The sequence below is a fragment of the Panthera uncia genome, assembly GCF_023721935.1.
Source record: "Panthera uncia isolate 11264 chromosome B3 unlocalized genomic scaffold, Puncia_PCG_1.0 HiC_scaffold_1, whole genome shotgun sequence".
Lineage (NCBI taxonomy): Eukaryota > Metazoa > Chordata > Mammalia > Carnivora > Felidae > Panthera > Panthera uncia.
The window spans coordinates 62,419,637-62,439,281 of record NW_026057582.1 but is presented as its reverse complement, the minus strand read 5'-3'; the positions used below and the strand labels follow the sequence as shown (position 1 = coordinate 62,439,281).

Genomic DNA, 19,645 nt, shown 5'->3' with positions numbered 1-19,645 from the left:
AGGGCTGGGGGGGGGGGGGGGGGAAGGTGGGAAATAGGCACGTCAAGGAGAACGCAGGCCACAGGATGAATAAGCATAAAAATAGGAGGAAATGACCAAGCAAAGGAGCCAACCCTGCTGGGGGAGGGCCTTTCTAGGACAGGCGATAGCCCTCAAGGGCCGCATGAGAAACCAGCCAATGCACTGTTTCTCCTGCAGGGATCTATTTTTTTTCCCCTCTGTACCTTTTTCAAATCGGTTATTCTTTGTCGCCTCCCAGGTGCATTTATTATACTTTCAGAAAAAAATAAAGGTCTGTGGAAGAGGTTCTTGGGGAATTCCTACTTCCCGGCATTTTTACGGCAGGTAACCTTGTCCCCAGTGAATTTTTCAAAATCCAGACTGTGGGCAAGTACTTAAGCCCTCGCCCCGCTGGGAACAGCTGCCCGCCTCCCTACCCCCACCCACCTATAGCTCATCTGAGATCTGGCAGGAATTTGGGCTATTCCCAAAGCTGCCTTCCCAACAGGCCTACCACACCCAGACCCTGTTCTCTTTTAACTTCCATTTCCCTGGAAGTTCACGAATGATAGATAAAATGCTTCTTCCACTTCTCAATCCCAAGTCACCTTCCTCCTGTACATCCGCCAGGCATCTGTCATGAGGGATATGCTGTTCTCCCTCAAAGAACAGGCACAAAACAATGTCTACTTGTTAAATTAATGTTTAATGACCCAGTGTTGATCTGCTCCTAAAATGATGAATTTCATTCCACAACTGCTCTTAAATCTGCAAGGCAAAACTGTGGCAATAAAACACAACAGCTGTTCTGAGATGTTGCTCTAATTTTAAAAAAAGAACCACAAAATCATCTTCATACATTTTCTGAAAAAAATCTCAGCACTCAGGAGCATGAGCAGCAACCACTTCCAAAAAAGCTGACTTTTCTAAGGGCTAAGTTTATCAAAGGTCAAACAAACAGGATTCAAGAAAGAAATCTGGTGCTTTTTCAGCGCGCACAGCATTTAAGTAAGCAAAAGAGCTGGGTTAAGGAAATTAAAATGACATCCTTTTAGAGGCCACCTTAAAAAGACTCGGCAGAGACTGTCCAAGGGCCTTTGAGAATTAAAAATGTTTATAAATTTCTACTCAATGTCACTCAGAGGTGATGAAAGCATTCCTAAGATGACAGAGCCTTGCTCAGTCTCTTCCCTTAGTTTCTATTTCTCAGATGGAGAATTGTCAGGAACAGAACTACACTGACATCTCAGCTCTACCTCAACCCCAGAGTGGGAAGCTAGGTGTGTGAAAAAGAAAACTCGGCTTTCCTCCCCCAGAGTGCATCAAAACAGGGACAGGAGGGTAGCAGTTTACACGCTGCCCAAATGTCACGATGATGCACTGTGGCCCGCTGGGAAGCCTCCACATGGCAACCCAGGAAATCCATTCTGTTTTCTCTCCCAGTGGCCCACCCTGCATAACTCTGCTATGTGGGTGATGGTACGCCCATCCTGCCCACGCCCAGCGTGAGCCCGAGGGGCCAACATTGGACATATACCTAAAGTTCCTCCACGATCCTGAGAGGCAGGCAGGAAAGAACCCATTACAAAGTCAAGGGAGAATTCAACTATGAAGTTGGCGATTTCTGTTCCTGTGGTTTACACTGAGTAACTGACATTCCTTTGGGAGGCTGGGCACTAGACCCCTGTGGATAACCAAATACTTAGGTAAATATGCAAGCAGCTAGCATTGAAAGCTCCCCTTCTCCCTACTCCACTCATTCCTCTCTTGTTTTACCATCTCCTCTGTGGGAAGGAGATACCAAAGACAACAAATACTGAGGAGCTGGAAGTCCCAAGTCAAACCCAGCCATGTTGTGCTACTCCATTACCCTGTGACCTTGGACAAGCCACCTAACTGTTCTGAGAACATTTTCTCACGTGTAGAGAAGAGCTGTATCCCACTGGCTGCAAAGAAGAAACACATGAGAGCGTGTAGCATAGGCCTGGCATATAGGTATTCTCTGAGTATGTAGTCATTTTACCGATTGTTCTGTGTCAAGACTTGTTAACCGCTGACCGTGGCCTTGCAAATAAATGTAAAGGAGAGAGGCCATGGTAAATGCAGCCTCTCAAAGGACCTATCAACATGAAGGATCAGCAATATAGTAAAAAATCACATTCGGAGAGGAGTGGAGTGGGTCTGAAAGTTGATTGGTTCTTTAATATAAGGCAGCACATACGATCCAACAGAGCTCCACGATACCCAGCTTCATTTTGAGAAGAACTATTTACTCTGTTTTGGCAAGTCTCTAACCACTTTGTTAACCAGTAGTATTCTCTTCATGTCATTCAAAGGATTTAAGACTGAAGCTAAGTCGATCTGGGATGATTTTTATTTAAAATAACTTGACCAAGAACATCCTTTGGGCCAGTCCTCATAGTTAATCAAATAGAAAAGCACCTGACATGTCCAAACTCCTATTTCATACAAACTGCTGACCCAGCATGGCATTTCCCATCATGGCTTTCTAAAACACAGGAAATTTCAGGACTGAATGACAGAAAGAAAGTAGGATGACCCAACCTCTAAAAAACCGGAGTTATTTAAAGAAGAAAAACAAAATCATGTCTGAGTGGATAATTCATGATTCGGACAGCCTAGCATTTAATTGGTATTAACTACTCTACTAAAGATCTATTTAATGCACTTAGGTAAGACTTTTTATTTCCATGAAGTCAGATCTTTGGTTCAAAATTTAATCTCCTGCCAAGGGCTCTGTACTATATAGGTGACGTAACACTGAGGTAGGCTCTTAACATTTCATTGCCAGGAATATAAAGGAAATTGATCAAATTATTTGCCAAATAATGTTTCTTCAGCAGGGTTAAGTCTTCCCCTAAGTGGGCTGTCAAAGACAGGAGCAAAAAGCAGACCCTATTAAAGTTTTATTTTCCAGGTTAAATCTTCCAGGGCTCAAATTCAACCACGAAAAAAATCAGTGCATTAAAAATTGATTTCATTTATAGTTTATTAGTTTATAGGACCTTTGCCTGAAGGAAATAAGCAAGGCCTAAGGGGTCAGATCTTCTGGCAAGTCAAAATATTGACTAAAATGAAAGATACAAGACATACTATTGGAATGACAGGATATTCCTTCAGAATCTTGTCACTAGCATCCTCATGACATTAGCAACCATGGAAAAAAGTTACAATTTTATAGAATATAAAATTCCTAGCAGATGATGTTCTTTCTTTTCTCCTACTGATGTATTTCACCAGAAGTGTTGAAGGATGCACCCTGTCCTATCTGAAGTTATTATTTTTAATTTTTTTTTAACGTTTATTTATTTTTGAGACAGAGAGAGACAGAGCATGAATGGGGGAAGGGCAGAGAGAGAGGGAGACATGGAATCCGAAGCAGGCTCCAGGCTCTGAGCCATCAGCCCAGAGTCCAACGCGGGGCTCGAATTCACGGACCGCAAGATCGTGACCTGAGTCAAACTCGGACGCTTAACCGACTGAGCCACCCAGGCGCCCCTGAAGTTATTCTTATGTTACTCCCATAGTCCCAGGCTATTAAAGGGCAGAATTCTTCTTTGTTCAATTTTCAGATTCAGAGTGTTCAACGACCTATTCCAACAGGTAAACAAATATAGAATGACACTATGACCAAAGCTTTCTAAAACTCTTAGCCTCGATTTGTAGGTCAACGAGAGAAAGATATGCACAAAAAAACTCCAGCGAGCCCTTTCTGCCAAAGGTGGAGGAAATAAATCAAACCATTAAGACACTAAAGTAGGAGACCAAGTTTATTCAACAAGTATTTACTGAGCCCTTAATGTGTCAGGCACTATTTTAGGTTCTGGGAATACATTCCATTGATTAAAAACATACAAAAATCCCTGTCTTCATTGTGCTTACACCCTAGAGAAAAGATATAAGACAGTAAACATAATAAATAAGTAAATTACATAGTAAGTTAGAAGATGATAAGTACTATGAAAAAAAAATAGAGCAGTTGTGAGAATGAAGACAAGCCTTATCTGGAAATTTTCCAAAACCAGAAACGGAAAAAAAAAAAAATAAGCTTCTTTCTTGGAAAGTGTATATATCTGTAAATGACAAAAGAAGATATTTCTGGCTCTTTAATGTTCATGAGATTTGCAAGCAAGAAACGAAAGGGATTTTAAAATATGAAAATGGAATTGAAAACCAGGAAGAGTAACTTTCGTAAAATAGGTGTACAATACAGGGTTCTTGAGACGGTAGAATCTGTGGCTCTGCTGTAGTGGAATCTTCCACATTTCTAGCAAATTCCATGATTCTGGACATACCGCCAACCACAGTGGATCTGAAGAGTCAATTCTGTTGAAGAAAGGCTACTAGGAACAGAAAATGTGGACAAACTCAAATAGCTTTTCAGGATTTTTTTGTTTTATTTCCATTTCAATTTTAAAATACAATGCCCATTTTTTGTTATTTTCTCATTCTGTTAAAGAAGAAGGGTGAGCTCATTAAAAAGGAAAACTGAAACATGGGAAGGCCTACATTTCTAACACCATTGCCATTCTCAAATTGTTCACGATGCATACTTGAGGATTATTGTGTATCGGCAGACGCACGTCTTTTGATACCGTTTTTAGAGGTTGTGGTCTCCGAACTACCTTCCAGGTAGGTTCTTTTCCCCTTTGATGTAAATTCAAAATCCACTTCAACAAAGTAACCCGAACAATTTATGCCTGGTTTTTGCCTCTGGGGAATTAGGTCCTCCACGTAAGAAGTGAAAATAAAAAATAAATGGTGTATCATCTTTGATCAGAAAGTCCTAATGTCAGAAAAATGGGGCAGAGGCAGAAAAGTCCAGGTTGCAGGACCAGGAAAAAAAGAATGTCCACCCACAGGATACTTACAAATTGATGACTATGACAGCAGCCCTTTCTAGAGGTAATAATGTCATTAGATTGTGATAATTCTCCAGAAACCCCAAAAGCCCTGGATTAAGAACATCTGGAAATTGTTCTGATGACACAAATTTCTGCTTCCTGCTGTTAAGGCTTCAATGATGCCTCTCTGTGGCATCTGTCACCGTTGCTTTTTCTTGGCAAACCTCCTCCTTTCAAATCAGGAAGTGTACATAAAGTGCAAGTAAGATTCACTCCCTTGCCCATGCTTCCATGATCTTGTTTTGATAGCTAGTTATTACCAAATCTATCAGTTAAACCGCTGGCCAGCTAGGTCGTCTGCAGGCATTTCTGGCGTTAGCAAATGAGTTCATCTTGCAAGGAGAGTGTCTGAAGGTGGATGCCATCTCGGCAAGAAAACACAAAGTACCATACGTCAGACAGGGATGTGAATGATGCAAGCAGGAGGGGGATTTCTTGTCACTGAGTCACCGAAGAGGCCTTCTTTGGATCTCAACTCTTAAAGAGAATTCGGGAACCATTACTAAAATGAATGAGGCCAGTGGATTTCAGAGCACAGTCAGTCTTCGGTGAGGGCCGATTCAGTTTTCCCTGGGTTGGGGACAGGAAAGAAAATAAAGAGGGGAAGGAGCCAAATCTGATGAGTTTAATGTCCCAAGTGTCATCAAAATAGCTTCCAGTGAAAACTTCCCATCTTATAATACAAAGTTGAACACAGTGCCCCATGACAGCACTTAGCAAAATGTGTTTTCTTTGGTTTTTGATAGAACTACAGTCCAAATGGGTCATGGGTTAGGCAATGTTACATATATCTTTATTTTAATCTTAGATTAGCTTGTCTTGATTAATATGCCAATGACCACTGTGACTCTTCAAGAGAGGAATATAGTATGTAATACATTTAAGGGGCCAGAGATTTACCTTTCGAAAACCAACTTGGCCAGACTAGCAGGATGTACAACAGATTTTGCGAAATGCTGGCCTACAACTGGAGGCAGGACAGGAATGGTGCTAAGTCACATTCGGTTTGTATTACATGAGCCCAGTGTCTGTAGACAGAGTCACAGTCCCACACCAATAGAATAAATCAACCATTCTAACTGGCCTCCACAGGATCCCCTATGAAATGTGCCAAAATCAGGGGCCAAATTGAATGTTATGTTTGATGGGTGAACATTAACGAAAAAAGTTAACTATTTCCCATGTATTATAACCTGTCACACAATCAGTGGACATTCACAGGGGATGAATGCCATTTGCATTTTTTCTGATTTTTTCCAGCAGAGCCCAGGCCAGGGGTTCAGGATTAAGCCCATCAAGATGTCATTACATCTGAAGCTAAGCCAAGGCTGAGACAGAACAGAGTACAGCTGACCCTTGAACAATATGGGTTCAAGGTTTGTTGAACCCATACACAGATTTGTTTCAACGAATACAGCACCGTACTGTAAATGCATTTTCTCTTCCTTAGGATTTTTCTTTTCTTTTTTTTTTTTTTAATTTAATTTTTAAATTTATTTTTGAGAGAGAGAGAGACAGAGCACAAGCAGGGGAGGGGCAGAGAGAGAGGGAAACACAGAATCTGAAGCAGCCTGTAGGCTGGGAGCTGCCAACACAGAGCCCGACACGGGGCTCAAACTCACAAAGGGTGAGCTCATGACCTGAACTGAAGTCAGAGGCTCAACGGACTGAGCCACCCGGCGCCCCCCTTAGGATTTTTCTTAATGGCATTTTCTTTCCCCTAGCTTTTCCTTTGTTGTAAGAATACAGCACATAAGTACACAGAGCATACAAAATATGTGTTGACTTTATGTTTAATGCTTCCTGTCAACAGTAGGCAATTAGTAGCTAAGTTCTGGAGAGTCAAAAGGTATATGCAGATTTTCAACTGCAGGGGGGTCGGCACCCCTAACACCCTCCCCCACCCCCACCCCTGCCCCGTTGTTCAAGGGTCAACTGTATATTAGAATATATACAAAAAATCTTAAATAAAAGTCAAAGACTGACTTGATGAAAAGTCACAGAAAATTTTCGCACACGTACTGGTTAAATTCCTGAATTTCTTTTTGGCTTCTGCCCTTTCTTCAGCATCAAAGTACCATACAGTCATAGCGTATCTGTGAAAGATAAGCAAATATAATAAGAAAAGAAGCTTAAAAACACTACCAAAAAATTAAAATGCTATGAATCTCACATCAGAGTCATTTATAAAGCCAGCATTTAAAGTTGTCCCTATTATTAGAAGTCCATCCCAATTTTAATTTAAAATAAACTTCTCTGGTTTCAATTCTATTTAAATGTAATAAAGCACGTAAGGAATTCCAAGTATGCACCAGGCATTATCCTGAGCAATGGGAATTCAAATGATCATGAGAATACATCTGCCCCTTTCTCAAGGAGCGCAGGCTTTCACAGGGGAGGCAGGCCACTTCACAATGTATCCGGTCAAGATGATCTACACAGAAAAGGACTAGAAGGGTGTCATTCTGCTAAAGACTGGGAGACCCAAGATGTTGGAGACAGCGCAAAGAGGAGGTGACAGTTGAGTAAACCTTTGAAGAGCAATTTATTTAAATGACAGAACACTTAAAGCTCTTGGCTGGCTTTCTCTAGTTTTGGATACTAAGGCAAAGATACAAGGGAATAATGATGCCCTCAAGCTTTCTACTGTGTTCCCATTAATTTGCTTTATCCCATCTATGGGTTAGACTGTAATAGGAGTCATTTCATGCACGAGTTTTCAAAAAGTTTCACTTTATAATTATTATTAGCTACTGGAATTTCTAGAATAGCATTCAAATTTTTTTCAGGTGCTTCCCATCAACGTCTAATGTTTCTCCTGTGACTTTGGTCATCCAGGGATTGGGGAATGACGAGGGAATTCTGGCAGCAATGACAGGGTCCAATTATCATACCCCATTAAACAAGCCACAAGCAGGCTCTGGTGGTAGAATTAGTTACCTGCTCACCTAGGGCACATTCCAATTTGACATTTAATATGCAACTCTGTGTGAGGCTCAGATCGGTGATTTCTGGAGGGGAACAGCTATAAATCTTAAATACTTTACACATGTGATTCTAATTTAATTAGGCTTGTTAGGGTTCAGTCATTACCCTACCCAAGTTCTCTCCCCCTGCCCCCAACTGCGATTCCCCCTGCAAACTGCACCCCCACAGCACTCCAGCTGCACCTGGTTAACAGCTCTGGCCACAAGACAAAGGTAATAAGAGGCAGAATCCGAAGTTAGGGTTATGTCAAGAGTTTTAGATTAATACTAAACAATACAAGTTTATTTACTTATTTATTTATTTTAGAATTTTTTTTTTCCATGCTTGTTTTGAAAGAGAAAAGAGAGCACAAGCCAGGGAGGGGCAGAGACAGAGGAGAACAGAGGATCTGAAGCAGGCTCTGCGCTGACAGCAGAGAGCCCAAGGTGGGGTGCGAACCTGCAAACCGTGAGACCTGAGCCTAAGTCAGACGCTTAACCGACTGAGCCACCCAGGCGCCCCTAAATGATACAAGTTCAGTTATTCAGTTACTCTGAAAATCTCATGCTTGATCTAAAGATGGGGTTTTTAAAAATCCAATTATTGGGACAGGATGGGTATAGTGGGCCCACACCAATTTTAAGCAAAGGAAAGGGTAAAAAGGAAAAGAAGTAGGAACAAATTCCTCTTTCTTCTTCAAGGTTCCTTCTCTGTTTGCGATTGGCAACGTGTCAATTCACCCCAAGTTAACCATGAGAATTTCTGATATGGGATAGCCAGCATTCTCCAGGGACAGTTCAATGTTAAATTTGTTTAAGGTAGAAGTGGCAAAGAAAGAAGAGAAAAGCACTGTGGGAAATCTGGAATCCACAATGCTCACCTAATGGAAAACAATTTGTTAACAGTTCAAATTGACATTAGCTTTTGTAAAGAACCTAAGGAATCCAGTTTCTCCTTTAACTGTTATTGCCTCCAAAGAGGTATGCTGTCAGCTTTGGGGTGTGCTTGGTCCCTCAAATGCACAGGACACAAGTTTAGGGAATTCTGTGGGAACCGAGTTGTACAAAAAGCTTCTAAGGAGGAATCATGGCCTTGGCTGTTACCTGGTCGCATAGGAAGGCTGGACTTCATGTGGGTTCCTGCGGTCTGACCAGAAGAACAAGAGTCTGTCAAAAATGGGCTCCACATCCGCTATGAATGATTTCCCTTCTGGAAATATCCGCAGGACCCCACCGTGTAGCTGAAGGCCACAAAGGAGATGGATTATTTCCTAGCCTCACACATAATTAACTAACAATGGTATTTCAGCCTCATCTAGAAACAATGCCATCTTCCAACCTCCACTCCAGGTGTATATTACTCCCCAGATTCTCTTCAACCTTCTACCTTGTACTAAATTTTACTTCAGACTTATCTGGTCATACCTCTCGCACCACCTCATACCAAATGAAGCCTTCCTACCCCCATCACAAAACCCACGGATACAAAGTGGGAGTACGGTCAGGTCCAATCACACAAAATTGCCAACATTTGACAGGTTTTGACCTACAAAAACCCACCAGCAATTTCATACGGTTCAACTTAATATTACGAACTTCCTAGGAGAGTCATCACACAGAACATCTCATTCAGTTAGAATTTATAGTTTTCGGGGCGCCTGGGTGGCTCAGTCGGTTGAGGTCCGACTTCGGCTCAGGTCATGATCTCATGGTCTGTGAGTTCGAGTGTCGGGCTCTGTGCTGACAGCTTGGAGCCTGGAGCCTGCTTCGGATTCTGTGTCTCCCTCTCTCTCTGCCCCTCCCCCACTCACGCTCTGTCTCTCTCTGTCAAAAATAAATAAACATTAAAAAATAAAAAAAAAAAGAATTTATAGTTTTCTTTTGAAATCCTCCAACTCCTAGGTGATCTCATCAGTTGGAACTTCCATGCTCTTTTTTCTGAACGCAAACCGCCTCGTCCGCACCTTGTATTACATGTATCGCTCTCTTCCTCGGACTACTTTTTAAAAATACGTACACCCCAATCTCCTGTTAGGATAACCATATCAAAGTAGAATTCAGGTCTCACACATCAATGTCTCCGCACAGCACAATGCCTGGCATTAACAGGCACTCAAATATTTGTTGAATGATTTCATACTTTGTGATTTATTATCACTGACGTGATTACTCTCTTGCCTGTAACACTACCTTTCACGATTTTAAAAGACAACTAAGGGACATATTCCAGTCATGTTACCAAATAGGGAGAAGAGATGAGCCTTGTCTCTTCTGATTCAGTGGTTTCCCAGGTTTTGTTTTCCTGAAGCCAGATAAAATATCTTTGCTTTAGGACAACCAATATCTGCCCTAATGAACAGGAAACAGAGATGCAGAAGGTTCAAAAGCCAAATGAGCTTGAAAAGTTCTCTGACTTCTCAGACTCCTAAATCATCCTTAGCTTTCAGAAAGCATACAAATTCCAGACAAATGTTTGTAAGCGTGGAACCAGATTTCATATCTCTATCTATCTATATGTTCAAAAAAAAAAAAAAAAAAATAAGCCAGAAAGCCTTTGGCATTCACAAACCAAGGAGAGCCATGGCAAGCGGCCACCAACGAAACATATCACCCTAAGAGGACTGTGTGGGAAACCTCGCTTGGGGACGGTTTTATATCCTACAGTTAGTTCTATTTTTGTGGAATTCTCTCAATGTTGCTGCTGGAAGGGAAAAGTATATATCTTACTGTGTGCACTGAAAATCCTATCAGCTCTGGAGTAGATGAAAAAAAAGAACTGATCCCCATTCTTAAAATACTAAATTACCTTCTCTTTATCAACCACCCTTCCCATAACCTAGTAATGACCCTCCCCTACGCCCTTTCCCATCAAATTAATTTGATATCTGTTATTTTCATCTCGTCAACTTAAGTACGAATACCACAGTAGGAGAAAAAAGGGAAATGGTGATGTAGAAAAGATTCATTCATGGAAATTATGAATTCCAAACCCTTCTCTAAGTCATCTGAATTAGTTTCCTATAGTTTCTAACCCCACACTCTACTCCCTTTAGTCCAAAGTACCTTGGCGTCCCAATTCTTGTTCAGATAGTAGATACAGGTGATGCAGCGACCGTCACCGTTGGGGTTGTCTACGTGTCGAACATAACCCGTTCCATTTCCTGGGTAGCAAGCCACCATTGCCTATGGAGAAATCCCAAGAAAGCTGGTTAACAAAGCTGAGACAATCCACTCCTATTGGGGAACAGCTGAGTAACAGAAGTCTCCTTGGGTGCTATGTGACATTTACAAGCGGCTGCTGGCTCCCTAACTGCATGCACAGTACGTACATCTAGACTCTTCATCATATAAGATTAACAGCCAAGTCATACCTTAGGCTCAGCCCAAGTGGAAAGTGGTTCAGCTATATTCCCACAGTTCTGGAACGTTTCAGACCGTAATCCAGCTACATCATCAGGATGCCCTGCTTTTCTCCAATCTTTCTTTTGGCAAAAGTAGGTTCTGGGCTCCCACCCTAGACCCACAAAATCAGGATCGCTAGGTAATGGAGTTTAGGGATTATGCCTGGTGTAATAAGTGCTCCTGAATCACCAAATCACCCACTGTCTTAGAACAATGGTGATGGTTGCATTGACAAAGAGACAGGAACCAACCACAAAGGGTGAAAAGATCAGGCTTGCTCAATAAAATGCTTAGGACAGAAAGAACAGGAAAGGAAGGGTCAATCAGAAGGAAGCTATGCCCCAATTTGTTAGGACAGGCAGTGTGATCAGGCACAATTCACAAAAAAGCCACAGACACGTCTCAGTGTGTTTCTCAATACTCTCCTACTGTCTTCTCTCCTACTGATAATTATCACATCAGATGATATCCTGAAGTTTTCTTCCTTTGTCCAAGCACTACCTGTATCAGCCAGGTGGAGGGATAAAGTAGAAAGCCATACAGACAAATCCTACTGAAAATTACTATTAAAGAATTACTATTACTAGGGTACCAAACCTCTAATTATGGGAAAATTATAGCAAGGAGTAGAAAAAAATGGGCAAAGTGCAAAAGCTAGTTCTTTCCACAGGACACTGCCTTATTTCTAAAATACTTTCATAGGGATGGAAACAGATAAATAAGTAAAACATTTTCATAGGGATGAGATATATGCAGGGAAGATATGGGAACTGGCAACATAAAATGAAGAAAGGGATATTTCTCCTGTTTTGTTGGCCAATGCATCTTAGTGCCCAGAACAGTGCCTGACACATGGAAGGTGTCTGTTTAAAATTTGATAAGGGGTGTGTGTGTGTGTGTGTGTGTGCGCACGCACGCATGCAGTGCATGGGCGGCTCAGTCAGTTAAGCATCCTACTTCAGCTCAGGTCATGATCTCACAGTTTGTGGGTTCGAGCCCTACATCAGGCTCTGTGCTCAGAGCTCAGAGCCTGGAGCCTGCTTCAGATTCTGTGTCTCCCTCTCTTTCTCTGCCTCTCCCCCACTCATTCTCTCTCTCTCTCTCTCTCTCAAGTGAATAAATATTTTAAAAATTAAAAAATTAAAAAATAATAAAATTTGATAAGTGAATTAGCAAGTGGCTCTCTCCTCTGAAGAGTAAGTTTACATTCTACCTAGATCAATAGAGATTTCTGTCATTTTATTTTTCTTAAAGTTTATTTATTTTCAGAGACAGAGAGAGAGAGAGAGAGAGAGAGAATCCAAGCAGGCTCCATGCTCACAGCACAGAGCCCGATGCAGGACTTGATCCCACAAACCGTGAAATCATGACCTGAGCCTAAATCAAGAGTTGGATGCTTCACTGACAGCCACCCAGGCGTCCTGAGATTTTTGTCATTTTAAAAACCTATCTCCAAACATACATGTAGTGATCCAGTTGGTATTTTTCCTCATAAAGGGCAGGGTTGTTTCACTGGTAAAATGATCAGTCACGTAGAGAGGCCCAAACTAATGCACTAGTGGCTCAAAGGATCAGCTTCAGTGCTGTGGGGCCAAGTCACTCCCAGCTATAGCACGAAAACATGAACGAAGCGTGTAGCTTCAAAGGCTTCACGCACACTACATACTAGAATAACGATAAGGCTGAAGAGTAACTCAGCTTTACAATGATCTTAACGCTTAAATCACCGTCCCCCGCGTGCAGCTATCAATCCCCACATCCTGCCTCTGAACATCTAAAATGTCAACGCAATGTCATCTTGGAGCTGAAGTTAGGCTGTTAGCCCTAACCTCGTTCAGAAAGTGGAATTCTGAGGCTCCTGCAATCAAGATTTAACAAATGTGGTACCATCAGGCAAAGGATGGCTTGGAGAAAGCTAACTGGCAGCAGGCAGAAATGATGGGCCTGGCTGGGCAGAAGAGATAAATGAAGTCCCCCATAATGACTAGGGAATTACTCATCCCTGGAAGCAGCTATTAGGATTATAAGAGCCACCACTGAGCCAATAATGAAAGTCACTTAAGCCACAAACAATTATAGGCTAGATTCCCCACCATCTCAGCCTCTCCCCACTGTGAAGTCTTGAAAGGAAGAAGCGCTCCATCAATGCTATATAATCTTATATTCTTAAACAGCTCTACTCTAAGGAAAAGGTCAGTGGTCTGGATGCCTGCCATCTGGTTCACTCAGCAACTAATTGTGTGATCCCAGGCTCAGTGTCTTTTCTATAAACAGGGGCTTGGGTTGGAGGGCCTCTGAAGGTCTAAGACTCTATCTAAGCAGCAACCCCAGAAGGAGCCACAGGGTTCTTCAGGGCATAATGAAGCACTCATCTGCCTCAGAATTCAGTTTGTATTAAACACTGGAAAAAAATAGACACAAACGCACAGAAGTACATCCTTTACGAATTGCTGCATCTATAAAACATATACACCGAAAAAGAGCTAGCACATCCCAGGGACTTGGGACACCAGGAATAATCCCTAAACTCCATTAGGCACAAAACCCCTAAGTCCCAGAAAAGTATCTGATTGCTTAAGGAAGGGGAATGGAGGACATTTTTCTGGCCAGGGTGAATCTTCACCCTCTCTCCTGGTTTCTGAAGCCAGAGCATCAAGTTTGAAACAATGGAAGGAAATTATTGCGGGCCTCAGTGGGCCTGTCGAAACTACATAGGCCAATTTTATCAGTGTTTTCTGGACAAGAGCCATTGGAGATACGTCTTGGCTTGGGCACATTCCCAACTATTTGCTGGTCTCTGATACAGTCTAGAACCAGGAGGCTGAGGATATGCTGAGAAGCAAGGCTCACTTCAACAACTAGTCGTGCATTTCTGTGCCAATTTGTGCACGGGGCAGAAACAAACCCCGGAAACTGACCGGTTCAACTGCATTGCTATCTAAACCTCATCAAGCCTGGGAAGGGATTTATAATGTAAAAAGGAGGAGAATGCTTCCGAACAGTGAAGAACAGGGCCAGAGTACTTGAATTATTGTGTGACCAACATGCCAAGCAATAACACGGACACTGATCAGGAGGATGACTCATTTATTGTGGACCTTTTATTTGCCAACACTTCCTGACTGGATTAATATTTGAAATTTATAGAAGTTTAATAACATATTAGTGCGGTCCACAATAGCATGTACAAGATAGCCCTAGAGTTGTATTCTTGGATGTGTAAATAAACCCACATGTCCCCTTATGCACTTACCATTCCTTCCTCTGACCCCACTGTGCCCCCCCCCCAGCCCCCAACCACTCCAGGAGGCCTTTCCAGAGCTCTGTAGCAAAAGGAAATGAGCAGAGGGGTGAACCCCACCCAAGCTGGCTCTAGACCAGAGATAAGTGCTCTAGCCATCTAGGTGGCCATGTTCAGGCAGGAACTGTGTATGCATTCTTTGAAGATGCACACAGATACACAGAACTTTAATAGCCAAATCCAAGTAACAAAATCTGTTCCCCGAATGCCACGGGCAGAAAAGAGAACAGTGGTTCTCTTGGGAGTTATCGTTGAGCTGGCTTCATAAAAAGCCATATCTCATCAATCCAAAAGGCAAGGTTGAAAACTGAAAGTCAAAGATTTCCATTCTGATGCCTACACAGAACACTCTTGACTGAAATCAGCTTGATTGTATGTATAAACCATTTTCAAAAAGTGCCATCATCAACACCCACTGTCCACTCAGCAATGATGATCATTTTAGACCCACAGGTGGGAAGGGGGTGCGTCTGCCCCATCTAGTCTCCAGTAAGACTCATCACTTTTCTAATAACAACCAACGGCCTACATTTTTATGGAAACATATTTCACATTGCTCATGACTTTGAAGTCCGATTCGCCAGTCTGACTTGATCTTAAGTAATAAAGGGGACTTTTATGTAATTTTAACTTCACAAATTAAAATATTAATCAGCTCATTTTATTTGTAAAATTTGCAATAGATGTGAATCCGTTTTTTAAAAAAATTGGCAAGAATAGCATAAATTCAAAGCTACCTGGCTGAGTGACCTTTATATTGGTATTTTGGTCCACTGCTAGACCCCCCCTAACTAGCAGGCAGAAATACCAGTCAGTCTTTGTAAGGATTTGTTTTGAATTATGAATGGTCTTAAGCACAGCATACTTCGAATAAAATGCCACCTAAGTACAGGATAACCTGTGCTTAACCTCTTCATGCCTCAGTTTTCTCATCTGTCAAATTGGCTTATGAGGATTAAAGGAGTTAATCCATGTAAAATGCTAGCACAAGGCCTGGCATACACTAAACGCTGCTTCTTCAGCTATTTTTAATTCTTTTAATGTTTATTTATTTTTGAGAGAGAGAGAGAGAGACAGAGACAGAGACAGAGACAGAGACAGAGCATGTGCAGGAGAGGGGCAGAGAGAGGCGGAGACATAGAATCTGAAGCAGGTTCCAGGCTCTGAGCTGTCAGCACAGAGCCTGATGCAGGGCTCGAACCCATGAACCATGAGATCATGACCTGAGCAGAAGTCAGATGCTTAAACGACTGAGTCACCCAGGCTCCCCTTTAGCTATTTTTAAAGTTGATGGTGTGCACAGTTGTCTTCCCCTCAACTGGGGCTTCTGAGTATCTACCTCTTCTTCAGGGATCCAATTCTACTTAAGCGTTTTGTAGCTTCAAATCCAGGACTGGCTAACTCAAATAGCTTCTGGCGCTTCCAAGTAACATAAATGATTGAAGCCAATCAGGCATATATGTGTCAGAACTCCGGAGCGTGTGCTATGCTGCCTACAGCCAGGGAATCTGCTGTCCTTTGCAATGAAGGCTCCCTCTTCCAAATCTTCAGATTTTCAGAGGGATGCAAGCAACTGAACCAGATTTGCACATAAACTCTCCTGAATACCTTTTATCCCAATTGTAAAATCGGGGCCACAAAAAACTACATCAGGCTGTACTATGAGGTCACTGTCTGCGGTCTCCTAAGAGGTCAAGCTACTCGGGGCACCTGGGTGGCTCAGTTGGTTGAGTATCCAACTTTTGACCTTGGCTCAGGTTATGATCTCACAGTACAACATGGACTCAATGTGTAAAGACTTAAGAAGAAATACACAAGACCATGCACCTTCTTCAGCTTGGAAAAACAGCCAAGCAGCTCACCACAGTAGAGAACACAACAGCTCAAACCTTCTGGCTAGAAATGCGTCCAGTTTATAGTTGGGTGACAACAACCGAGGCAATAAACTTGCCCATTTTTCTAGTCAGCCATGGGTAGAGGAGTTGAAGGCTATACCTACTCCCAGGGTTATTTTTCTGGGTGGTTTGTGTTCAGCACATATTTTAACATACACATGTGATGAGGAAAGAGAGCAGAGGAGCCCCGTATCTGTACACTTTATGTCCTGTATTCACTAACACACCCTCTGAGAAAGGGGACCCATCTGGTAATTTGGGGGGTGGTGAGGGGATTGTTAACCACTGCAACAAAGGCACTAGCCCTAAAACTGAACTCCTATTTAAATTGAACTCCTCCTTTAAAGCAAGGCCACCTGGGTGGCTCCGTCGGTTAAGCGTCTGACTCTCGATTTCAGTTCAGGTCATGATCTCACGGTCCTGAGACTGAGTCCGGCATCAGGCTCTGCGCTGACAGTGTGGAGCCTGCTTGGGATTCTCTCTCCTTCTCTCTCTGCCTGTCCCCCAGCTCAAGCAGACTCATGTACCCCCTCTCTCTCTCAAAAATAAATAAACTTTAAAAAGAAAAGCAAAAATTAAAAAAAAAGTCTTCAAACTGCTCTATGCAGGTATACCATAAGGAAGGCTAGAGAGAAAAACTGGGAGAGGCATGATCTTTGCAAGTTTTGTTCCAAAAGAAAGAAAGAAAGAAAGAAAGAAAGAAAAACTAAGGATAAATTAAGCCAAAATGTCATTTTCCATTTGGCTCTGACAAGGACTGGAGGAGAGAACCACAAAAATCCTTTTCAAGGGCAAGTCACTTAAATCCGGAGGAAGAAAGCAAACTGGGATTATTGCTTTAGACTTTCTCAGTCTTCCTGGTTCAGGGGTAAGTAATCTTTAAGGGTACCTTGTAGGACCCACTCTTGTCACTTAATTTCCCACTGTGCACTATTCGTAAAACATCTTGACAAGATAAAGGCAACTGTGCAAAGCTTTCTGCAAGAGTTTCCAACAAATGACACTGCCAAGTTCACACTATTGGCCAGTCCCATCCTGTACCTGAAACTGAACAAAAGCTCTCCAGGTGATGATGAGTAGCTCATAAACATAAAAAGTGCTTTAGAATCTTTATACATTCATTCCAACTTCATCCAGATTGACCTAAAGAAATTAGTTGTAGATAATGAAGGTACTTTAGAGAAAAAAGTAGGAAACTCTGTGCAAACTGTCACTAGTTATCTTGGTATCTTGCCTGTTATCTATCTCATTGGTTAAGAGCAAACCTAGCTACCTCCTTCCTCCTAGTGCCTCTAGTTAAAGAGCGATGTAACAAAACAAGGGGAAAATAGGAAATATGTTTTTGGTGGGCAATAACGTGAGCTGTGGCCAAGCTACCATGTTCCCCTTCCCAAAGTTGTCTGAGCAGACAAATCAGAAGAAGCAAAACACCAGACAGTCCAGACAAATACATCTGTAAGGCAAGTAAGCCTTTCAACAAACCTCAAGTTATTCATTAAAATGTTTTCTGCTATTCCACTTGTACACGGAGAACCACTTCTGCCTTCCTCATTTGTTCTAAACCCACACTAAAAATGCCTCTACCTGAACCTATGTACCCAGAACACTGCTACACAAAACCTCCCCTTCAGTTTAGAGCAATAATCATCACGCCCCTCGTGCATTAATTTTTTTGAAATGTGACAGCTTCAGTAATTCTGAAAATGAAAAGTAAGAAGGTATAGCCAACTCTTGGTTGCTCTGGTGATGTGGATCTACCCAGCCCTTCAGGTCAGGTGAGAACATCATGCCTGTAACGGCTGAAATTTACCATCTTCACTTGAAAACCCAGGCAGACCTTTCCATCAGTGTCCTTGTTCTGCTCTACGAGGAATTCGGTTCTAGTTTGGGGATCATTCAAACCATCAACAACTACCCAGACTTTAGAACCTTCGATTTAGTTCTCCTGGCTCAGCGATGACAGTTTTACCGGATGGCAAAACCCCTTGAGATTCTTACATTAAAGAGTTAGGCTCCCACCCCGACCCCAGAAATATGCACACGTATACACACACACAAGTGTATATAAAATCACAGGGGATTCACAGCCTTGTAAAGTCTAACTGCACTAGATCGAGATTCTATTACAGGGAATCCTGCACTTCGTGCATGAACTTGAGTGAATCATCTTCCCCAGAGAAGCTATTGAAACTCTGCAAGGCCAAGAATTTAAGAAACTATTGTCATTCCTTTCTGAATTGTGGTTAATTCCTCTCCTTGGAGAGGATTCAGCCAGAGCTCTGCAATTAAGCACAGTAAACAGGCCGGGGAACATCGACATATCAATACAGGCTGTTTGGGTTTGGAAAGGCGGCCCTTCCCCCCCCGGAGGCCTGGCTCTTGGCCAGCAGGGTGACGGCTGAGTGACAGGGCTACGTGCACTGCGTGAGGGTGGCAGCCAGCCCACACCCGAGCACACCGCAGGGCAGACTGCGGAGGGAACCGGCACAGGACAGCCCTCCCCCAGCACTACTCCAGTCACCAGAGAAATGTTTTGAATAAGGGCTTCCTTGCACTTATGAAATTGGCAAAAGTCAGCCAGACTCAGGGTGAAGGACATTAAGACGGGCGTTTAACCATATCCTTTCTGATACCTTTCCCCATATTGTAACAGCTGCCATTTCCCCGAGGACCTATGTAGCTAGGTGGCACTTTGGGGTGGTGCTTTACACATACCATCCCATTTAGTTTCCTGATTACGGGGAAGGTAAGCAGCAGCTGTCTGTCCTGAGTCACGCTGCTCACAAGTTCTCAGTAGAAGTCATTAACCCTGAAAGTTATCAGGTGAACCTACAAGTTATCTTTGTTGTCTAGAAAAACAAATTCATGAGTGATCCCTGAGGCGATCTGGGGGTAGGGACTCACAATATTTAACTTCTTTTGATGTGAGAAATAGCCTTATCAGAAAAACAAAACTTTACCTGCAGCTTTCTAAAGTCTCTGAAAACATCTGTGATTGCAGGATTGTCAGAAAATTAAATGCGGCTGTCCTTAAAGTCTTATCTGTAATGAATCCTAACATATTTCAGGGAATCTATGATAACTCAAATGTAACTGGTAAGACAAGATTTTATAAATGGGTAATATACAAAAAAAAAAAGTTACCAGTCAAAACAC

General features: G+C 42.4%; 1 protein-coding gene across 1 annotated transcript in view; it reads right to left on the bottom strand.

The window, feature by feature from the left end:
• Nucleotides 1-2,356: 2,356 nt before the first annotated feature.
• The window catches only part of EGLN3 (egl-9 family hypoxia inducible factor 3), a 30,791-nt gene continuing 13,502 nt past the window's right edge, over nt 2,357-19,645 (bottom strand). The window contains exons 2-5 of the mRNA XM_049612914.1: nt 10,955-11,074; nt 8,996-9,132; nt 6,948-7,021; nt 2,357-5,495 (exon numbers count right to left, since the gene is read on the bottom strand). Of these exons, the coding sequence (XP_049468871.1) occupies nt 5,464-5,495; nt 6,948-7,021; nt 8,996-9,132; nt 10,955-11,074 (363 nt within the window). The 3' untranslated portion in view covers nt 2,357-5,463. The remainder of the gene's footprint in view (nt 5,496-6,947; nt 7,022-8,995; nt 9,133-10,954; nt 11,075-19,645) is intronic.